At 52.0% G+C, this 23,774-nt stretch overlaps 1 protein-coding gene across 4 annotated transcripts in view; it reads left to right on the top strand.

Moving 5' to 3' along the window:
- LOC115091917 (maestro heat-like repeat-containing protein family member 2A) overlaps positions 1-20,657 on the top strand; it is a 646,218-nt gene extending 625,561 nt beyond the window's left edge. For all 4 annotated transcript variants that reach the window (XM_029602285.1, XM_029602257.1, XM_029602275.1 and 1 more), the window contains one exon: positions 20,483-20,657. In XM_029602285.1, the coding sequence (XP_029458145.1) occupies positions 20,483-20,494 (12 nt within the window). In that variant the 3' untranslated portion in view covers positions 20,495-20,657. The remainder of the gene's footprint in view (positions 1-20,482) is intronic.
- Positions 20,658-23,774: the final 3,117 nt, after the last annotated feature.

Genomic DNA, 23,774 nt, shown 5'->3' with positions numbered 1-23,774 from the left:
ACAGTCAAGGTTGTGGCAAGCAGGAGTCTAGGTTGGGGCATGTCATGGAGACAGGTGGATTAGCAATGGGGTATCTAGGAGGCAAGCTGCAGTGTCTCCAAATCTATGCGGGGAGAGTGTCTCTGGAGCCACGGATGTCCCAGTACCACTGGGTGAATGGCCTTCTCCAGTACAAAGAACAAAATTTCTTCGTGGAAAATCCCACTCCAGAGGCTCACCGGGGCAGTGACCTGGGTAACCCGACCAGGTAACGGATCACCACAGATAGAAGAGATCACCAGTGGTGGCATCCTGGGAACAGTAGGGAGCTGTGGTTGCTGGACGAGGTCTGACAAGATAAAATTCCCCTACGGCCCCGGAATCGATGAAGGCCAGTGTGGAGAAGGAGCCCTTGGGATGAACGAGAGTTACCGGGACAGTGTATTGGGGAGCAGGATTCACAAAGCCTAGGGTCATCTCCCCCGTGACAGCTGGGCTCTGGAGTTTCCCGGCCTCTCGGAACACTGGGCCAGCTTGTGGCCCTTACCGGCTCAGTAGAGACAAAGCCCTATGGTCCTGCGCCGCTGCTTTCCTCCCGTGTGAGATGATTGCAGCCGACCTGATTGGGCTCCTCACCCTGACGGGATGCCGGTTCAGGTGGTGATGGCGAGGTCAAGGGCCGAGAGAAGGATGGTGCCAAGGATACGGTCCTGCGCCCGGGCTTCAGTTCGCGAAGGCACTTCTGTAGGTGGTGGTCGATTTGCCCGGTCAGGTCAATAAGAGCCTCTAGGTCCTCTGGCAGCTCTGGGGTGGCTAGCTCATCTTTGATTCTGGAAGTCAAACCTTCTAGGAACATGCTATGGAGGCTGTCCTCATGCCAGCCTAGCTTCGACGCCAGGGTGCGAAACTCAACAGTGTAGTCCATCAAGGGGCGAGACCCTTGACGGAGGTAAAGGAGGTCTGAAGAGGCCGCCGACTGCCGGCCAGACTCATCAAAGACCTGTTTAAAGGTCTGAACAAAGCAGGGAAGGTCCGCAAGCAGGGAGTCCCCATGTTCCCAAAGGGGAGAAGCCCATGCTAGAGCTTTGCCGTCGTGCAGCAACAGCATAAAGGTGGTCTTGACCTGGTCGCTAGTAAACTGTGCTGGTTGCATAAAGCAGTGGTTCAAGAAGCCAAAGCACTGCTTTGGGTCCCCAGTAAAGCGGGGAGGAGCCGGAAGATGGAGGGAGGCGGCAGGAGCTGGTGCTGTGGTGGGTGCTGGCGGAGAAACACCAGGCTGCAAAAATGTCCAGGCACTGTTTCTGCTGCTGAAGTTACTGAGCCAATCCTGGAATGGCTTGGAGGCCGCTCAAGTATGCCGGGTCCATGGCCTTGGCAACCTGTTAGGCGTGTGGACACTTGAACTGGAATGATACTTGGAATCACCACCGAGGTATGGCCTCCAGTGGTCCTCATCGCCAGGAGGCGGTACTGGTGAAGACCCAGCTGGAGCTTCACCTATACCAGCCCTCATTCCACTCAGGTTGAGCCCTTGGGTGCTGGGGCTGGCAGGACTTAGGTACTGTTGCGTCCTTCGCTGCTCGACGCCCTCACTCTGCCCTCTCTATCTCTGTGGCGACTCACCTCCGGGTCTGATGGACGGCTACAGCTGAGGCGGCTCCATGCCGTCTCCCTCCGGCGTCCCCAGACCGGCTCGACGCTGCGGATCCGCCATGTTGCCTGATGACTTAGGGCGCGCACGCTCCGACTATTGTACCAGCATGGGTGCGAACCCCTGAACTGACATCATCCGCTTCCAATATAAAAGGTCTCAGTATTCGCTAACTAATCGAGTTAGCAAGGACAAGGATTCGGATTCGGACTCGCTATGGATTCTTCCAAGCTACTCTGCCTCCTCGGACTTAGCAGGGGTACCCGCTCCTCGGGGACCTCGCTCTCTTTTCTTTTTTTCAGATTGCAGATAGGAACTGGTACTCGCTCCTCGAGGGCCCATGTTCCTGAACACTCTGAAGATTCTCTACTGCCTGGAAGCTATCGCAGATACAGACATTTGTGAGTTACCATCGCTCTCTTCGAGCTTTCCCTGGAACCAGGTACTCGCTCCTCGAGGGCCTAACCCTTTCCAGCTACTGAGCCTCTTTAAGACCTTATGTGAGATTGGTTATCTAGTTCTGGCTATGAACACAGCGTACCCTGTCTACTCACTATCTATAGTCTCTCTACAGCTCAGCCACCCTGGGATCATTGTTCCAGTACTTGAGGGACTTCAGCCCTGCTGGGCATATCAGCTCACTACTACCACCTCTGGTGGTTCTACTAACCTGTCTAATAAAAGAACTATCTGTGTCTGTCTCCATAACCCAGCCTAGCCGGGGGTCCCTCTCAGGATATCCTCCTGGGGGCGCTGTCATCTGCCATTGGCCCAAGGATTCATCTATCTACCTTCCTCTACAGCTGAATGCCTTCTCCAAGCCCTCCGCTGGTACAGATTGCTATTCCTTCCATCAGGGATCTTCAGCAACATTTTATAACAGATTGTTATCTACTCCCTTTACAGGAACTGAGCATATCAGATTGCTACCTCCCAGCTCTAACACATAGCTTTCCTAACAGATTGCTAACTCCTCATTCCACAGGAGTAGATACACACAAGATTGTTAGTCTATACTCTAACTAGATTGCCAACTCCTCCCTCTCCTGGAGAAGAGCATTACAGATTGCTAACTCCTCCCACCAAGGGAGCTGATTCGTAACAGATTGCTAACTCCACCTTCAACAGGAGTGTCCAGCAGCCAGTTCACAACAAGATTGCTAACTCCTCACGGAGATTCGTAACAGATTGCTAACTCCTCACGGAGATTCATAACAGGTGCGGGTCTTCTCGCAAAGAGGAGTCCAAGGAGAAGGCAAGGTGGCATCAGGTAGTCCGGGTCGAAGCAGGCAGAAGTCAGAGGAAGCCGTGAGCAGACCAGGAGTCAGGGCAGGCAGCGAACAAGCAGCACGGTGAAACAGGCCAGAGGTCAGGACAGGCAGCGGACAAGCACAGATGGGAAGCCAAGCCGGGGTCAGAACCAGGTAGTCAATGTGAGGAACTTCAGAGGAACTGGACCAGAGCACAGGAACAGGAACACAGGCAGGAACTCAGGATCAGGAATGCAGCAACAACACACTCAGAGTGAGTATGACCTGTTGCCAAGGCGAAGTGCAGGAAGCTGAGCCAGCCTTAAATAGCATGGAGTTGTGACATCATCTTTGGGGGCCGGGCCGAAGTTTCCGGCTGCAGCTCCTTTAAGTAGCGGTGAGTTCCACGTGCATGCACCTAGGGGAGCACACGCTGAGGGGAAGCCGGCGGCGTCCGAAGCCACATAGAGAAGACGCCATTGAAGGGAGAGCCTGGAGCCGATGCCTGCCAGTGCAGTAAGGGGACATAGACGCAGGTTGACGTGGCTGGGATTCCCAACAGTCTGTCATTCACGAAGGAGCGGAGGAATATGTTCAGGGTGCATTTAATGCCCTCCGCTTGGCCATTGCCTTGAGGATGGTAGGCAGTGGTGAAATCAAGGTGAATCCCGAACGTCTTACAGAGTGAGCACCATAGTTTTTTCATTGTGAAATGAACTCCGCGATCGGAGGCGATGTGCTTTGGGAGTCCGTGGAGGTGGAAGACATGCTGGACAAAGAGTCTGGCAAGATCCATAGCTGAGGGAAGCTTAGGGAGTAGAGTGAAGTGGGCCATTTTTTAAAACCTGTCGACCACTACCCAGATGACGTGATGGCCGACCAAAGGCGGTAGATAGACAATGAAGTCTGTCGACAGGTGTGTCCATGGTTCCTTGGGAACTGGTAGAGGCTGAAGCAGGCTCCAGGGACGTCCTACCAAGGGTTTCTGTCTGGCGCAAGTTGGACAGGAGTCTACATAAGCCTTGATGTCCCATGAAATATGTGGCCACCAGTAGTAGTGCCGCAGGAGTTCCAAGGTGCGGGCTCTTCCAGGGTGTCTGCGATGAGGGGGTCATGGTCCCAACTCAGGACTCTGCCGAAGACGAAAAGGAACCACGGTTTTCCCCAGTGGTACAGTCTGTGTTGCGGCTAAAAGTATCCTCACTGGGTCAATAATGTGGTCGGGCTCCACGGGTCCGTCTCCTGGGTCAAAGATTCTGGAGAGTGTATCGGCACGTGCATTCTTGGCTGCAGGTCTGTAGTGGAGGACAAAGTTGAAACAACTAAAGAATAGAGCCCACTGGGCCTGGCGAGGGTTCAGCTGTAGGGCTCGGATAAGGTACTCGAGGTTTGTGTGGTCCATGAAGACGGTGATAGTGTGCTGTGCTCCCTCAAGCCATTGTTGCCACTCCTCAAACGCCATTTTGATGGCGAGAAGTTCCTTGTCCCCGATACCATAGTTTTTTTCAGCTGGGGTGTACTTATAGAAACATAGAAACATAGAAACATAGAAATGACGGCAGAAGAAGACCAAACGGCCCATCCAGTCTGCCCAGCAAGCTTCACATTTTTTTCTCATACTTATCTGTTTCTCTTAGCTCTTTGGTTCTATTTCTCTTCCACCCCCACCATTAATGTAGAGAAGTAGGAGAAGTAGGAGAAGTAGGAGAAGTAGGAGAAATTGCGGGAGAAGTAGGAGCATGGCAGGAGTGTTCCCTTCATGGAGTGCTGGCTTAGTATGGCTCCCAAGGCCAAATCAGAAGCATTGACCTTTACCGTTAAGGGTCGTGAATGGTCCGGATGACAGAGGCACGTGTCCTGCAAGAAGGCACGCTTGAGTTCCTCAAAGGCGGCAGTCACTTCAGGTGGCCAGTGCTTGAGGTCCGCCCCCATCTTGGTTAACGCGGTGAGTGGGGCCACTATGCAAGATTAGTTAAGGATGAATTGTCGTAGAAATTTGAGAACCCCAGGAAGCACAACAACGCTCGGAGTCCCGAGGGTTGGGGCCAATTCTGGATGCTGGCAACCTTCTCAGGGTCCATGTGAAAACCAGTAGCGGAGACGATAAAGCCCAGAAACGGGAAAGATTCCTGCTTGAGGAGACATTTCTCTAGTTTTGCAAATAGTTTGTGATCACGGAGGCATTGAAGTACCCATTGGACCTCATGGCGATGGGACAGGATGTCTTTGGTAAAAATGAGGACATCATCGAGATAGACGATAACACTGGTATAGAGCATGTCATGAAAGACCTCTTTCATTAAATGTTGGAAGACTGCTGGCATATTACAAAGGCCTCAAGAAACAAATCAGAAACTGATCCAAGATGCTGATAAGCGAAGGAACACAAGGTGATCGGTAAAAAGCAGCCTTTATTGGAATAAGCCCGACACTGGCCAAGTTTTGCTCATGCAGGAGCTGCCTCAGGGGCTGTTGAGGGCAAAAAATATATATAACTCTTAAAGCTATAAATGATAAAATTCACACATAAAATACACATACATATAGAACATAAATAAGTGTAAATCAACTGAAAAAGAACATGTATATAACTTGTGATACATTGTTGTGACTGGGTTGTGGTAAGGCAAGAAGTGGACCCTTGGGCCGGCCTGCAGGTATAACACAGAGCAGACCGGGGGGCAGAGTCAGTGCCTGGCAAGGGTACCCGGAGCCTGGAATCCCCCCGGGAGGGGCCCATAGGGACCCAGGCCCTGGGGACTGGAGCAGTCAAGGTAGTCCAGAGAGGGCAAGTCTGTGGGTGGTCTGGAGAGAGGTCAGATAGTTCAGGGAGAGCCGCCGGTGAACAAGGCAGGTACTGGCTGGCAGGCAGTTCAGAGAGGTAGGCGGAGTCTGAACCGGCAGCGAACTGGAGGCTGGGCCGCAAAGCAGACCAGAGTAGCAGCAGGCGGCGGATTAGCAGAGAAGGCCACGAGGCAACCCGGGATCAGGACTGGCGGCAGGCTGGCAGAGAAGTCCGTAGCGAACCGGGATCAAGGCGGGTGGCTGGCTAGCAGAGAAGTCTGTGGCAACCCGGGGTCAAGGCAGGCGAGCGGCTAGCAGAGAAGTCCATGGCAAACCGGGGTCAAGGCAGACGACTGGCTAGCAGAGAAGTCCATTGGGCAAACCGGGATCAAGGCAGGCAGCAGGCTAGCAGAGAAGTTCGTTAGGCAAACCGGGATCAAGGCAGGAAGCAGGCAAGCAGAGAAGTCCGTTAGGCAAACCGGGATCATGGCAGGCAGCAGGCTAGCAGAAAAGTCCGTTAGGCAAACCGGGATCAGGAACCAAAGAGACAACGAGAATCAGCAAGCAAGGACAGGAACAGGAAGCAACCAGTCAGCAGGGAACCTCGTTGCAAGGCGTCTAGTGGAGTACTGGACGCCGGTTAAATCTGGAGCGGGGCGTGATGTCAGCAGATGAGGCGGAGCCGGGCTTCCGGGTGCTGTGCACTTAAGAGAACCCTCCTCGCGCGTGCGCGAGGCCCGGCAGGGATAGGCCTGTAATGGCGCCCTCCTCGTGAGAACTCCTCGGGCGGAGGCCCTGTCGAGCCCGGGTCCCAGCGGATTCCTGCGAGAACTGAAGAGACGGTAAGCGGGCCTGACCCCGAACATGAGAGGGGCGGTCGGGACCGCAACATACATACTGTGTGCATGAAGATTTTTTTGGAACAATAAACAGACGACTAAAAATCAATTCAACGAAACTTGCACACAAACAAATAGAGATAAATTTATATAACTGGTATACATCGGCGTATATTAATAACGTACATAGTGGGGTTTTTTGCCTAATATATATTAATGTAAAATAAATTATGAATATATACGTATGTGTTTGATGTTATTAATCGGTACAATGTGTTGGATTCGTGGACCCTTGAGCCGATCGGAACCGAACGGTGAACTGCTGCAAGGTAGCAGCAGTGGCCCCGACCGGGAGGCGGCAAGGACGGAGATGTGGCTGGCCCGAGGAGGGCCCTGGGAAGCCCTTTGCGACCAAGGGCTTTGGCAAGGAAGCAGGGAACGGATGGAGCTGACACAGTGGTGAGGAAATCTTCGCCCTGGAAGCCGAGCCTCCCCCGAGAGGAGCTCGTAGGAGTTCGGCCGCTGGGACTTAGGAGATTCACCCTGGAAGCCGGAGTCCCCCCAGGAGGCGCCCGTAGGGACCCGGCCGCTGGGACTTAGGAGAGCCCGCGGGGGCAGAGTCAGACGGGATCCAAGGGCGAGTGCCAGAGGGTCGTTGCTCACCAGTCCGGAGTCAAGTGCCAGAGAGTCGCCGCTTGCCAGTCCAGGGTCGAGAGCCTGAGAGTCGTCGCCAGTCCAGAGTCAGAAGCCAGGGGATCACCGTGAGCCAAACCGGGGTCAGAAGCCAGAGAATCGTCGTAAGCCAGTCCAGAGTCGGGAGCCAGGGAACACCGTAAGCCAATCCGGGATCAGGAACCAAGAAGACCAAGAGAGCACAGGAATGCAGCAACTGGAAGCAGGGAAACCTGGGACCTCGTTGCAAGGCAAGGAGAAGGTCTCGGTGCAGGGTTTAAATACCATGAGAGCGTCTGACGTCATCCAGAGGCAGTGCTGCAGTTTCCCGTGCTGGCCCCTTTAAGATCCGGGGCCTGCCGCGTGCGCGGCTAGGGGGCGGGCCCTAGCCGCGGAGAACGCCGGCAGCCAGCATGGCGCAGGGGCGCCGTTCTCAGGGCCTGCACGGCCCGACCGCGGCTCGGGGGAGCCCGGACTCGCGACGGGACCGGAGGGGGACCGCGTCGAGGTGAGTGGCGATCCTGGGGACGGCCCGGGATCGCAACAGTACCCCCTCCCCTGCGCCCCCTCCCCGGAGGCCGGGGCTTGGCCAGATGGACCAGATGAAACTGGCGGAGGAGGTCCTTATCCAGGATGTGAGAGGAGGGTTCCCACGAGTTCTCCTCAGGTCCGTACCCCTCCCAAGACAGGAGGTATTCCCAGCGATGACGACGGAACCGGACATCCAATACCTCCTTAACCGTGTATGTGGCTCCAGGGTCAGAAGCGACATTAGAGGGCTCCGGAGGCACAGGTCGAAAGTGGGAGAGGACCACCGGCTTGAGGAGAGAGACATGGAAGACGTCATGTATGCGAAGGGTAGATGGAAGACGTAGGCGGTAGGAAACCGCGCCAACACGTTCGGCTACCCGGAAAGGTCCAATGTAGCGAGCCGCTAGCCTCATGGAAGGGATCCGGAGCTGGATGTTCTTAGTACTGAGCCATACCTTTGAACCGGGCAGTAACACTGGAGCGGGTCGCCGAGACTTATCCGCGTAAGCCTTGAACCGGGCGGCGGTGCGGTGGAGCTTCTCTTGTGTGGAGTGCCAAAGCTGATGAATCTGGCTGGCTGTCAGTTGCGCCGCTGGCGAGGAGGTAAACACTGGTAACGGTAGTGGAGGTTTGGGAACCTTTCCATAAACCAGCTGGAAGGGAGACTGTAGCGTGGCGGAGTGTCGATGGCGATTGTAAGAGAACTCGGCCCAGGGGAGAAGAGCAACCCAGTTGTCCTGCTGCTCTCCTACAAAGGCTCGGAGGAACACTTTCAGAGTTCGATTCGTGCGTTCAACTTGGCCATTGCCCTGGGGATGAAACGCCGTGGTTAAGTCTAGCTGAACCCCAAATTTCCTGCAGAGTGCCCGCCAGTATTTTACCGTGAATTGGGGCCCTCGGTCCGAGGCAATATGTAGAGGCAAACCATGCAGTCGGAAGATATGCTGGATAAATAGTTCAGCTAACTCAGGAGCCGTAGGTAACTTGGCAAGTGGCACAAAATGAGCCATTTTCGAGAAGCGGTCAATGGTGACCCAAATCACAGTCTTACCCTGGGACGGGGGCAGCTCAACGATGAAGTCCGTGGAGATGTGCGTCCACAGCTCCGTGGGTACAGGGAGTGGTTGGAGAAGTCCCCAGGGACGACCAGGCGGGAGTTTTTGCTGCGCGCACGTAGGACAGGATTGTACATATAGGCGGACATCCTCCTTCACCCGTGGCCACCAATAGAACTCCGTCAGTAATTGAAGAGTCCGGGCGATCCCGGGGTGACCCGCCGTCAGGGAGTCGTGTGCCCAGGCTAGGACCTTCCTTCTAGCACGTACCGGGACTACCACCCTCCCCGCCGGTGCAAGTTCGGTGGCTGTCAGTTGGATTTTAGCTGGGTCCAAAATGTATTGAGGGGGTTTGGAGGTGTCCTCAATCTCAGTAATGCATGAGAGGGCGTCTGCCCTAGTATTCTTGGCCGCTGGTCGATACCGAAGGGTGATATCGAACCGGCTGAAAAAGGACCAGCGTGCCTGCCGGGGATTAAGCCTCTGCGCATGGGACAAGAACTCTAAGTTTTTGTGGTCCGTGTAAACTACGATCGGATGTTGGGCCCCCTCCAGCCACTGGCGCTATGCTTCAAAGGCCAACTTAATGGCCAGTAGCTCCTTGTCTCCGATGCCGTAGTTTTTCTCGGCAGGTGAGAACTTGCGGGAGAAGTAGGAACATGGCCGAGTTTTACCGTCCTTGGAAGTCTGGGACAGGACGGCCCCCACAGCTACATTGGAGGCATCCACCTCCACAATGAACGGGCGTAGAGGGTCCGGGTGTCGGAGGCAGGTGTCCTGGAGGAAGGCCTCTTTGAGATCGTGGAAGGCCTGTACAGCAGTTGGAGGCCAATTCCGGGCATCGGCACCCTTGCGGGTGAGCGCCGTTAAAGGCGCCACTAAAGAGGAGTAATGCGGGATAAAGTGGCGGTAAAAGTTGGCGAAGCCTAGGAAACGCTGGAGCGCCTTTACTCCCACAGGTTGCGGCCAGTTCCGGATAGCCGCGACTTTATCGGGATCCATGCGGAAGCCGGTAGAGGAGACGATGTAACCCAGAAAGGGCAAAGCTTCCTCCTCGAACTGGCATTTCTCCAGTTTAGCATATAGTCGGTTCTCTCTTAACCTTAGCAAAACCTGGCGCACATGTTGACGGTGTTCCTCAAGGTCCCGGGAATAAATCAACACATCGTCGAGGTAGACAATGACTGAGGTATACAGAAGATCGCGAAGCCACCTCGTTCATTAGGTTTTGGAACACGGCTGGGGCGTTGCAGAGACCGAATGGCATGACGAGGTACTCATAAAGACCGTCCCTGGTGTTAAAGGCGGTCTTCCACTCGTCTCCCGGCCGGATCCGTACGAGGTTGTACGCTCCTCTAAGATCTAGTTTGGTAAAGATGCGAGCCCCCTGCAGACGATCCAGGAGTTCCGGAATCAGGGGCAAGGGATAGCGGTCTCGTCGGGTGATCTGGTTCAGGCCCCGGTAATCGATACAGGGCCGAAGAGACCCATCCTTCTTGGCCACAAAGAAGAAGCCGGCTCCTGCCGGGGACTTGGATGGTCTTATAAAGCCTCGGTCTAGATTCTCCTTAATGTAGGCAGAGTACCGAGGCGGTGATGGCATCCGGCAGGGACAGAGGATAAACTCTACCGCGAGGAGGCGTGGTGTCCGGCAGCAACTCAATCGCACAATCGAAGGGGCGATGCTCAGGTAGTAATTCAGCCTTCTCCTTAGAGAAGACATCCCGGAAGGCCTGGTACTGGGGTGGCACCGTCAGCGGGGCTGCCAGAAGCGGAAGCGTCTGAAGCGGACGAGCAGGAAGACAGCGACAGGCGCAGCCTGGACCCCAAGACGTGATCTGAAGCGAGTCCCAGTTGATCACTGGAGAATGTTTCCTGAGCCAGGGCAGTCCTAAGACAAGTGGGTGAATGGACTTCTCCAGGATGAGAAAAGAGATCTCCTCTTTATGAAGAAGTCCGACCTGAAGCTGGAGTAGTTGTGTACGAGTGGTAATGGTCCCTGGGAGAGGGATCCCCTGGATGGACGATACCCGCAAAGGTGGTTCTTGAGGCACGACTTTAAGCTGCAGTTGTTGTACCAGATCTCGGAGGATGAAATTCCCCCCGGACCCGGAGTCGATCAGTGCCAAGGTATCGAATCCCCCTCCTGGAAAACAGAGTCTCGTTGGGACGGTACATGGGGAGTTCGAAGAAGTGCTGCCTAGAATCAACTCCCCACTCGACTCTAGGTTCGGCCGTTTCCCGGACGCTCTGTGCAGCGAGCCAGAAAGTGCCCCTTACCACCGCAGTAGAGACACAACCCCTGCGAGCGGCGGCGCCTCCGTTCTTCGGCGGATAGCGGACCCCGACCCAATTGCATGGACTCTTCAGGGGGGAGGACCGCTGCCGCTGGGGGTGAGGCTCAGACCCGAGGCGGCGTGATTCAATGAGCGGCCTGCCCCTGGGCGGACCTTCGCTCCCGGAAGCGGCGCTGGATGCGTCGGTCCACTCGCCCGGCTAGCTCTATAAGCTCTTGCAGATCGTCCGGTAGGTCTCGGGCTGCGAGTTCGTCCTGAAGTCGGGGTGAAAGACCCTCCAGGAATATTCCATGTAGGCTGTCCTCACCCCAGGCTAGTTCAGAGGCAAGGGTCTGGAACTCCATTGCGTATTCCTCTAGGGGGCAACTGCCCTGTCTCAACTGGAGTAATTCAGAGGCGGCCGTGGAGGCGCGGGACGGTTCGTCAAAAATCCTCCGGAAGGCCTGGACGAACTGCACAAGGTTATTCAATTGTGAATCCTGGCGCTCCCAAAGGGAGGAAGCCCAGGCCAAGGGTCTCCCGTCAAGGAGGGAAATAATAGAGATGTGAATCGTGTCCTCGATCGTCTTAACGATTGATTTCAGCTGGGAGGGGGAGGGAATCGTATCGTCGCCGTTTGGGTGTTTAGAGTATCGTGAAAATCGTTAAAATCGTGAACCGGCACACTAAAACCCCCTAAAACCCACCCCCGACCCTTTAAATTAAATCCCCCACCCTCCCGAACCCCCCCAAATGCCTTAAATTACCTGGGGGTCCAGCGGCACACTAAAACACCCTAAAACCCACCCCCGGCACACTAAAACCCCCTAAACCCACCCCGACCCTTTAAATTAAATCCCCCACCCTCCCGAACCCCCCCCCCCCAAATGCCTTAAATTACCTGGGGGTCCGTAGCGGCGGTCCGTAGCTTAAATTACCTCCGTAGCCTTAAATTACCTGGGGGTCCGTAGCGGCGGTCCGTAGCTAAATCAGGGGAAGGGGGAGAGCAGGAAAACCGGCACACTAAATCGTGTAGTCTTCAGCCGGCGCCATTTTGCAAAATGGCCGCCGCAAAATGGCGGCGGCCATAGACCAACACGATTCGACGCAGGAGGTCATTCCGGACCCCCGCTGGACTTTTGGCAAGTCTTGTGGGGGTCAGGAGGCCCCCCCAAGCTGGCCAAAAGTTCCTGGGGGTCCAGCGAGGGTCCGGGAGCGATCTCCTGCCGCGAATCGTTTTCCGTACGGAAAATGGCGCCGGCAGGAGATCGACTGCAGGAGGTCGTTCAGCGGGGGTCACCCTCGCTGAACGACCTCCTGCAGTCGACCCCCGCTGGACCCCCAGGAACTTTTGGCCAGCTTGGGGGGGCCTCCTGACCCCCACAAGACTTGCCAAAATGGCACCAGCAGGCATTTGGGGGGTCCGGAACCCTCGCTGAACGACCTCCTGCAGTCGATCTCCTGCCGGCGCCATTTTCCGTACGGAAAACGATTCACGGCAGGAGATCGCTCCCGGACCCCCGCTGGACCCCCAGGAACCTTTGGCCAGCTTGGGGGGCCCTCCTGACCCCCACAAGACTTGCCAAAAGTCCAGCGGGGGTCCGGAACGACCTCCTGCGTCGAATCGTGTTGGTCTATGGCCGCCGCCATTTTGCGGCGGCCACTTTGCAAAATGGCGCCGGCTGAAGACTACACGATTTAGTGTGCCGGTTTTCCTGCTCTCCCCCTTCCCCCGATTTAGCTATGGACCGCCGCTACGGACCCCCAGGTAATTTAAGGCTACGGAGGTAATTTAAGCTACAGACCGCCGCTATGGACCCCCAGGTAATTTAAGGCATTTGGGGGGGTTCGGGAGGGTGGGGGATTTAATTTAAAGGGTCGGGGTGGGTTTTAGGGGGTTTTAGTGTGCCGTGTTTTAGTGTGCCGCTGGACCCCCAGGTAATTTAAGGCATTTGGGGGGGTTCGGGAGGGTGGGGGATTTAATTTAAAGGGTCGGGGGTGGGTTTTAGGGTGTTTTAGTGTGCCGGTTTTCCTGCCCTCCCCCTTCCCCCGATTTACGATTTTTTGACAATAAATCGGGGGAATTGGTATTGTATCGTGGCCCTAACGATTTTTGACGATTTAAAATATATCGGACGATATTTTAAATCGTCAAAAAACGATTCACATCCCTAGGAAATAATGTAGGTCGTCTTGACCTGGTCCGTGGAGAATTGCGCTGGCAAGAGGTCAAAGCGGATGTAGCATTGGTTGAGGAATCCTCGGCACGCCTTCGGATCTCCAGAGTACCGAGGCGGTGATGGCATCTGTACCGGGGCAGGGGAACCCGCATTGGCCTGAGACGAGGATGCTGTGGGGCGAGCTGCGGAGGCCCCTTCAACACGATCCGCCAGGCGTTGCACGGTTGACATCAAGGTCTCGAGGCAGGACTGTTGTTGTTGCAGCTTCTGGGCTATGCCCGGAATAGCCTTGAGGCCGGCAAGATCCGCTGGGTCCATGGCCTTGCAATCTGTTGGATTCGTGGACCCTTGAGCCGATCGGAACCGAACGGTGAACTGCTGCAAGGTAGCAGCAGTGGCCCCGACCGGGAGGCGGCAAGGACGGAGATGTGGCTGGCCCGAGGAGGGCCCTGGGAAGCCCTTTGCGACCAAGGGCTTTGGCAAGGAAGCAGGGAACGGATGGAGCTGACACAGTGGTGAGGAAATCTTCGCCCTGGAAGCCGAGCCTCCCCCGAGAGGAGCTCGTAGGAGTTCGGCCGCTGGGACTTAGGAGATTCACCCTGGAAGCCGGAGTCCCCCCAGGAGGCGCCCGTAGGGACCCGGCCGCTGGGACTTAGGAGAGCCCGCGGGGGCAGAGTCAGACGGGATCCAAGGGCGAGTGCCAGAGGGTCGTTGCTCACCAGTCCGGAGTCAAGTGCCAGAGAGTCGCCGCTTGCCAGTCCAGGGTCGAGAGCCTGAGAGTCGTCACTTGCCAGTCCAGAGTCAGAAGCCAGGGGATCACCGTGAGCCAAACCGGGGTCAGAAGCCAGAGAATCGTCGTAAGCCAGTCCAGAGTCGGGAGCCAGGGAACACCGTAAGCCAATCCGGGATCAGGAACCAAGAAGACCAAGAGAGCACAGGAATGCAGCAACTGGAAGCAGGGAAACCTGGGACCTCGTTGCAAGGCAAGGAGAAGGTCTCGGTGCAGGGTTTAAATACCCTGAGAGCGTCTGACGTCATCCAGAGGCAGTGCTGCAGTTTCCCGCGCTGGCCCCTTTAAGATCTGGGGCCAGCCGCGCGTGCGGCTAGGGGGCGGGGCCTAGCCGCGGAGAACGCCAGCAGCCAGCATGGCGCAGGGGCGCCGTTCTCGGGGCCTGCACGGCCCGACCGCGGCTCGGGGGAGCCCGGACTCGCGACGGGACCGGAGGGGGACCGCGTCGAGGTGAGTGGTGATCCCGGGGACGGCCCGGGATCACAACACAATGGACTAAGACTCTATTGTTAATAGATAACATATGCGTATTGTATTGCAGATGTGGAAGTATCATGAAGGTAGGTGTCAAACAAGTCATACAAGAATACAGATATGTAAATACCTATCATTGGTGAATGTCTTCAATTGTGAAAGATAAAGCAACCTGGTGTTACCATCTGTTAAATAAGGATAAAGGGTATGAAACCTAAATTTCTTTAGGTTGCACCTTCTGTTTTCAATATGCACTGAGGTTCTGGTTTAGCTTATTTTCATTCTCTTTTATGTTTTTTATGTTTTACCTCTCTATGTCGCTTTCTTTCATTTGTTTGATTTTATTTTGCTTTTTGTTTTTTGTTTCATAACTGGTTGATAATTTAGGTTTCATACCCTTTATCCTTATTTAACAGATCGTAACACCAGGTTGCTTTATCTGAACTGTGAAATTCAGACAGCTTTCATATCTTTCACTCAGGTCGATCCAGTAAGGCCGCGGTAGAAACAGTGCGGTAGTGTCAGGTAGTGTCAGGCGCACCCTTCCTCCCCGCACGCACAGTTCTCTTCACTAACTCCCCGATACTCTCCTCTAATCGCATGCAAATGCATGCCGCGGCTTTAAAGCGGTAGGGAAGGGTTATGGCCGCGTAACCCATTTTACTGTATAGGCGCTTAATACAGCGTCTATACAGTAACCAGGGTGCGCTGGTACCTGTCATTTCAAATGACATTTGAAATGACAGGTACCAGGAACTGTAAAAATCAAAATTTTTAAATACCTGTCGGAGGGCCGCGTGGGTCCAGGCGGCCGGCGGGATCCGGGGGGCCGGTGGTCGCGTGTTAAATCTAGGCCGCGGGCGGGTGGGCGCCTGTTCCGGGCGGCGGGGGGTGGACGCGCGTTAGTTTCAGACGGCCGCGTGGGTCCAGGCGGCCGGCGGCGGCGGGAGCCGGGTGGTCGCGTGTTAAATCTAGGCCGCGGGCGGGTGGGCGCCTGTTCCGGGCAGCGGCGGCGGGGGGACACACGTTAGTTCGAGACGGCCGGTGGGTGGTCGCGTGTTAAATCTAGGCCGGGTCCGCACAGGCGCGCATTCACTGCCGGTGGGGGCTGCCTCTCCCGGCAGTGAATGAATTCATTCATCCAGGCGGAGGAGCCGGTGGCGAAAGCAGCCGGCTCCTCCGCCTGGATGAATGAATTCATTCACTGCCGGTGGGGGCTGCCTCTCCCGGCAGCCCCCGCCGGCAGTGAATGAATGCGTGCCTGTGCGACCCCTGCGATTCGGCGCTCAAGGCAGTCACATGCCGTGACGTCACGCCTTGAGCGCCGAATCGCAGGGGTCGCACAGGCCCGCATTCATTCATCCAGGCGGAGGAGCCGGTGGCGAAAGCAGCCGGCTCCTCTGCCTGGATGAATGAATTCATTCACTGCCGGTGGGGGCTGCCTCTCCCGGCAGCCCCCACCGGCAGTGAATGAATGCGCGCCTGTGCGACCCCTGCGATTCGGCACTCAAGGCAGTCACATGCCGTGACGTCACGCCTTGAGCGCCCAATCGCAGGGGTCGCACAGGCGCGCATTCATTCATTCACTGCCGGTGGGGGCTGCCGGGAGAGGCAGCCCCCACCGGCAGTGAATGAATTCATTCATCCAGGCGGAGGAGCCGGCTGCTTTCGCCACCGGCTCCTCCGCCTGGATGAATGAATTCATTCACTGCCGGGAGAGGCAGCCCCCACCGGCAGTGAATGCGCGCCTGTGCGGACCCGGCCTAGATTTAACACGCGACCGCCCGCCGGCCGTCTCGAACTAACGCGTGTCCCCCCGCCGCCGCTGCCGCCGCCGCCCGGAACAGGCGCCCACCCGCCCGCGGCCTAGATTTAACACGCGACCACCCGGCTCCCGCCGCCTGGACCCACGTCGGCCGCCTGGACCCACGCGGCCCTCCGACAGGTATTTAAAATTTTTTATTTTTTCTTCTGACAGGTTTTATGTGTCCCACATCATTACATTTTCTCGATCATCTCTGTATCGCTTTTTTTTAAAATTGTGTTTTATTGTTTTTGCGTATCTTAAGCGGTGTCGATGGATTTATTACTAGACTCACAGTCCTAACTCCTACTAGGGGGAGGCGGTAAACTAACACGTTACGGCCGCGGCAAAACAGTGCGTTACTAATGAGAGAACCTGAGCGCGCGTTACGGTATCGGAGGGGAATAGCTAATTCCTTCATTATACAGCTAATTCGTTCATTTACATGCCGGGTGCGGGAAGGGTTACGCGTCTGTTTTAAGAAGCACTATGGATGCGCAAAATTGGAGACTGTATCGCTGGTTTGCCTTACGCGTCCGAATTGTGCGCAGCGAGCTCATTACAGACGAGAAATCTTCAACTGAACTTTACTGGATCGACCTGACAATTGGGTGGTAGCACCTAATATGGAACCTAACATTGTGTAACTATAGCATGGGTTATTTTTCCCTATATGCATCACCTTGCACTTACTAGGGGTGTGCATTCGTTTTGAACATAAATGGAAAACGCAACTTTTTTTTTTTTTTTAACTTAAAAAAATGATGAGGCGTAAACGATCGGATTTCCAACTTATTCAACATAGCTATGTTGAATACGTTGGAAATCGCGATTGTTGATCTAAATAAAAATTTAAACCCCTCACCCTCCTTAATCCCCCCCCCAAGACTTACCAAAACTCCCCAAGCTGGCCAAAAGTTCCGTGAGGGTCCCGGGAGCAGACACGTGGGGAATCACGTGACGTCCGCGTCACTCCGACGTGACGCCGACGTCACGTGGTCCATCGCGGTTCCGCTCCCGGAACCCTCGTTGGGCCCAAAAGGCACTTTTGGCCAGCTTGGGGGGGTCAGGAGGCCCCCCCAAGCTGGCCAAAAGTGCCTTTTGGGCCCAACGAGGGGTCCGGGAGCGGACCCGAGGGGAATCACGTGACGCCGCGTCACTCCGACGTGACGCCGACCTCACGTGCTCCTTGCAAAGGAGTTCAGAAATGGCGTCCTGACCCCGCTGGACCACCAGGGAGTTTTGGTAAGTCTTGGGGGGATTAAGGCGGGTGAGGGGTTTAAATTTTTATTTGCACATATGGACATAGACTCAACTTATGGAATTCTCCATATGTCCATATTGACCGCAAATGGGACCCCCTTTGGACATATGGACATATGAACTTAAACTTTTGCTCTGCACATCCCTAGCACTTACCCACATTAAATTTCATCTGCCATTTTGATGCCCAATTTTCCAGTCTCACAAGGTCTTCCTGCAATTTATCACAATCTGCTTGTGATTTAACTACTCTGAACAATTTTGTATCATCTACAAATTTGATTACCTCACTCGTCGTATTTCTTTCCAGATCATTTATACAAGCTTTAGTAATTCCTTCTTTAGATTAATGTAATTCCTTGTTTTTAGGTCTACATGCATACATGATAAAAACAATTCAGATAATTCCAAATTTGGTGGGAAGACTTGTAACCAGAACTTAAAAATTTGACCACATTACTCCAATCCTTAACTATCTACACTGGCTTCCTGAAAGATTTTGAATACAATATAAAATAGTGGCTATGATCCGTGGTGCATTAAATCACCAATCCCTCTGTGTATTAAAAATCTATTTAAAATGTATCAACCTACTAGAAGCCTAAGGTCTGAAGGACAGTATCTACTGGATGTTCACTCCCACAAGATTATTCGTCTTGCTGATTCCAGAGAGAGACTTTATTCAGTGGCAGGCCCCATGATGTGGAACAGGCTTGTAGTAAGATGTTAAAGAAATAGCTAAGAACATACATATTTCAACAGGCTTTTTACTAACTCTTAATTTTAGATTAATGGTATCAAAGATTGCTCAAAAGAAAAATTTACATGGTTTGTAACTCATTCTACGTTAGGCATAGCGCATATCGTTACTTTTGTATGGTTTTATACTTTTAATTTTTTATTTATTTTAAGTGTTGTTATATTTTTTTACATTTTTAGCTAATTTATACTGATTTAAATAATTGTTTTTCTTGTTATTGTTAATTGCTAAATATTTATTAATGTACTTTCCTGTAAGCCACCCAGAACAATGGATGGTGTGGCCTATAAATTATGTAAATAAATAACATAGAATAAGCTTTGCTTCCACAGAAAAAATAAACTTTTTTTTATAGGCTGGAACATTGATTACTTCTGTAAAGCTGGTATGCCTACCTGTAACATCTTGTGTGGTATTGCATTTGGAGTTTACAAGCCACAGCTCATTCTTATTACCTATAGTGTTAAACTTAAAACAGTGACACTCTTCCTAACCTCAAAAGTGCTTGGCATCAAAAAGGGAACTTTATAAGGATAGTTTTTCAACTTGTATATGCGATCCCAAAAGGTGCAATCCATTTCACCTGCTTCTAAGGGAATACTTATGCAAAGGGGATTGATATCAGTTGTTGAAATGGATTTAGGGCCTTTGCCACCCCTTGCCCTGTATCGGCAATAATAATTAGAGAAAGGGACCAGAATTAATGGTATCCCAGCTCCTGGTGTGTGTGGGATTTGTACACATACCCAACAGTTACTATGAATAAACAGTAGCAGGGATGAGTAAGCAGGGAGCCTACTGAAAACTTGGTGATGTAGTAGTAGGGCAGAGCTATACCAATTTTTAGTATGTCAGTTAGCAAAAGTATCCATTCTATGCACAAGTAATTGTATGTAAATGTGGTGTAATGTGATGTATGATCTGTTGTAAGGTGGTTTGGTATGGTGTTTAGCACTCTGTATATTATGGTGTGTGTGTCTATATTTGACTGGGTGTGTTTCTCTGTGGACCTGCCTGGGTGTAGGATGTCTGTCTCTGTGTTTCTCTGCTTTAGTCTGTGTATTTATGGTCTCTCTGTGTCAATGTCTGAGTATATGTTCATGGTGTAGTCTGTGCATGTCTTGTGATATGCTGCATGAGTTTTTGTATCTGGGTGTGGTGTCTCTGTCTTGAGTCTCTGTTGCTGTCAGATTGTGGGGTCTCTGTGTCTTTCTCTGTGTCTATCTGGGTGTGTTGTATTTGCCTGCCTTTTTGTGCCTATCGGTGTATGGTGTGATGCCTGCCTCTCTATTTCTACATGTGTGTTTGCTCCTTTCAGCAACCTGAAGAAAAATGAAAAACTAGCAGTGTGGTTGCCTGGTTGCTTGGCAACTGGTTCAAGAGTTGATTGGTTGGTGAGAAAATTTGACACCGGGCCAGGTGTCCAGGCTACTCGTTGGGTGTGAGTATGTGTATATGTATTTCTTTTCAAACAGTACTACTTTTCCTCTCATAAGACAGATGTCCAGCCTAATAGGAAGGAGCCTGTTGTGGTGGCTGGACTGGCTCTACAGGCAGAAGACAGTAATGGCAGTGGCAAGGTCAACAAAGTGGGAGGGAGCCTGCAGTTGCAGCTGGGTCAGTCTAGTGGGCAGGACTGTCACAAGGGGTAGAGAAGAAAAGTGACCATAGTAGATACCAGGGTGGGAGGCAGAGTGCAAAACATGCCCTTTTGATGTATTCTGCAAGGCATGCAAGCCTGAAAGGTAAGGGGTGCATAAAAAACAATCCTTGTCCAGAGTGCCGTTTTGTCCAGCAACTACTCTGCTAATAGGAAAGAGCCTGCAGTGGTGGCCTGATTGACTTTGTAGAAAGAAGCCTTCAGTGAAGTCAGCTGGGCCAACCCAGCAGGAAGGAGCCTGCTATGTCAGATGGGCCAGCCCCATGGAAGAGGCTGATGCTGGTCAAAGTGGCCAGTTGTCAGAGAGTTTCAGTAAATAGGCAGCAGCAATCCCAAATGATACATAAAACAGTTTAAGAAAAATTCACAGCAAGAGAGAAATTCTGTGGCAGTTGTTGCAGTCAAACTGGGGATTTTGCTGATAAGTCCCTAGCTCCAGAATGTTTCTACACAATAAGGGCCACAGAATGCTAAACAGCTACCTTAGTCATGATTATTTGTCTTTTCCATGTAGGTCCAGCAATAGACTCTACAGCCAATAACTGCATTGCTGGCAGAAGAGAAACCAGAGAACTTGCTTAAGAAAACTATCCTAGAACATCTAGGGGAACATGGAGAGAGCAGCAAAGTTTTTCACATCTTTTGGTTACAACGGGTCACTTATTAAATTCCAACATCCTTCAAAATAACATGTCTCATTTTTGGCTGTATTGCCTACCTCTGTTGGTTTTACTCTCAAGTCTCCTTTAACATCAACTAAAAAATATGGAGGTCCATATTCAGACACAGTCTGGCTAGCAAAGTTAGCCAGATAAATGTATCTGGCTAACTTTGGAGGTATATTCAGTAGTGAAACCGTATTATTGAATATAGCCACTATCTTAAAGTTAGCCGGCTAACTATAACCGCTTAACCTTAGGACAGCTCTTTGGCCCGATCAGACTTAGCCAGCTAAGTCATTCAACTAACTCTGAATACTGGATTAGCTGGTTAACTTAGCCAGCTAACTTAACTTCTCCCAGTTACACCTCCAGAACACCCCTAACTTACCCCTAGATTCATCATTCTGCTATAATTATAACGGAATGATAAGCCTCGATAAAGGGCAGGGGGCGATAGTGAACAGGAGGTCGCATCATGGCGGTGTGTTTTCACCCGCCTTGGTTGCAGCCGTGCTGCACACTATCGCCCCTGTATCGCCAATGAAATACAGCTATAGCTGTATTTCTGGCGATACTGAGGGTGATAATGTGTGATACATTATCACCCGCAGCGCTACAGGCTTCTAATTTACCTAAATCCCACCCAAACTCCTCCCCTTTCCCTAATTTACATTTTCAAATTGCATGCCCATCGCAATTTGATGAATGACCCCCTTAGCTAAATTCTCTCCACCTAACTTACTAGGAGGCTAGAATGTAGCCAGATATGTGCCCAAATATTCATTTACATGGCTAATTTCTGAGTTAGCTGGCTAAATGCTTTTGAATACGGACCTTATGAGGTCAATATTAAGTAAGCTGGTGAGTAACAGAGTTATCCAGGTAACATTATCAGGATAACTGAGGCTGAATATTCAGCAGAACTTATTTCCACTAGCTGAAAAGCCATGCTTTAGCTTTCTCCTGAAAGTAACATAGAAAGGTTCAAATCGTAGGGGTAGTGGTGACATGTTCCAAATTTTTGGTACATAACAACTAAAAGCATGAAGTCTACTGCAGGAGAATCTGGTGGCAGTCAAAGGAGAAGAGGAAAGAAGAGGCATGTACCATTATGATATTTTATGCTATCATCATTATGTATGTTCTTTTTGTGAACCACTGGAGAAATTACTTACCTGATAATTTTGTTTTCCTTAGTGTAGACAGATGGACTCAGGACCTTATGCTCCCCTGCCAGCAGATGGAGATGGAGCAAGCTGATGTCACAGTATATATAATCGTGCAGTGACCCCAGCCTGCCAGTATTCTCTTCAAAAGCAACTGTGGACAGACTAGCAAAAAACTTAATTAAAAACAGATCTGTACTCAACCACCCATAAACACTGAACTCACATAATATTCTAGGTACCCAAAGCTAGGGACTAGATGAACACTTACCAGTAATCCCTTGGGAACCAGAGCCCCACAGGAGGACTATTGGCACACTCATGTGGCAGCTAAGGGTGGAAAGCTGAGTCCATCTGTCAACACTAAGGAAAATGAAATCATCAGGTAACTAATTTCTCCATTTCCTAGTGTGTAGACAGATGGACTCAGGACCAGTGGGATGTATTAAAGCTACTCCCCAACAGGGTGTGAGGCTACCCATGTTCTGGTCAATACCACACATGCAAAGGCTTGCACATCCTCCCGGGCTTGCACATCAGATAATCAAACCTGAAAAAAATGTGTAAGGAGGACCATGTTGCAGCTTGGCAGATATCGACTAGAGACAACAGTCTAACTTCCGCCCATGACACTGTCTGAGCCCTAGTGAAATGAGTCTTAACCTGAGTAGGCAACAGCTTTCCAGCATCCATATATGTGGCTATGACCACCTCCTTAATTCAATGACCTATGGTAGCCCACGAAGCAGTAGTACCCTGCTTATTCCAGCCATGGAGAACAAACAGACGATCCAACTTTCGAAAAGACTCAGAGACCTCCAGATACCACAAGACAAGATGCTTAACATCCAAGGAGCACAAAATGCGAAGCTCCTCCACATTCCCGACCATATCCAGGGATGGCAAGGAGATGGACTGATTCAAATGAAAGTCTGAGACTACCTTGGGCAAGAAGGATGGAACAGTATGCAGCTGTAATGCCCCAAAGGAACAGCTTCTGGCAAGTCAAGGCCTGCAGCTCAGAAATCCGACCCGCAGAACATATAGCCACTAGGAACACAGACTTCAAAGTCAACAACCGTAAGGAAAGGTTACGCAGTGGTTGGATATATGGCCCGCCGAAAAGTCCAGCACCAAATTAAGATTCCACAATGGAACTGATAACCTCAAGGGAGGCCTAAGGTACTTTACTCCCTTCAAAAAACAGGCCTCATCAGGATGAGACGACAAGAAAACATCATTTACCAGGCCTCTGAAACAGGCAAGAGATGCAATCTGCACCTTCAAGGAATTAAGGGCCAAGCCTTTATTCAATCCATCCTGTAAAAAAATCCAGAATGAGAGGGATCTTAACTGAACAAGGAAGAACACCTTGCTCCTCACACCAAGTCTCAAAAACTCTCCAAACCTGCACATAAGCCAAGGAAGTGGAGACTCATGAGAACAAAGTAGCAATCACCACAGAGGAATAATCACACTTTAACAGATGAGCCCTCTCAAGAGCCAAACTATTAGACAGAATGGAGTTGGATCCTTGTGAAGAACCGTTCCCTGTTGAAACAGATCCATATGCGGTGGAAGATGAAGGGGGGCTTTCACCATGAGTCATCACAATTCCGCATACCTTGGATGCGTGGGCCAGTCCTGCGCCACAAGGAGTACTAGCCCTCTGTGGCCTTCAGTCTTACAAATTATCTCTTTTCCAGCCAGACCTGTATGAGAGTGTCTATTCCCAGGGACCACAGATCTCTCCTGCGACTGTAGAAGTGAAGAACCCTTGTATTTCGAAAAGCCACCAGCAGTTCTAGGAACAGAAGGCTCCAGTGATCCACAATCAGCTGAAACTCCTCAGCTGACATCACCCACTCTCCTGGGTCCAGATTCTCCCTGCTGAGAAAGTCCTCTCGTACATTGTCTTTTCCTGCAATGTGAGAGGTCGAGATGATCTGCAGATGACTTTTCGCCCATTCTATCAGCT

This window comes from Rhinatrema bivittatum, chromosome 1, assembly GCF_901001135.1.
Source record: "Rhinatrema bivittatum chromosome 1, aRhiBiv1.1, whole genome shotgun sequence".
Classification (NCBI taxonomy): domain Eukaryota; kingdom Metazoa; phylum Chordata; class Amphibia; order Gymnophiona; family Rhinatrematidae; genus Rhinatrema; species Rhinatrema bivittatum.
The sequence above is the reverse complement of the archived record's forward strand: the minus strand, read 5'-3'. Positions and strand labels throughout refer to the sequence as shown.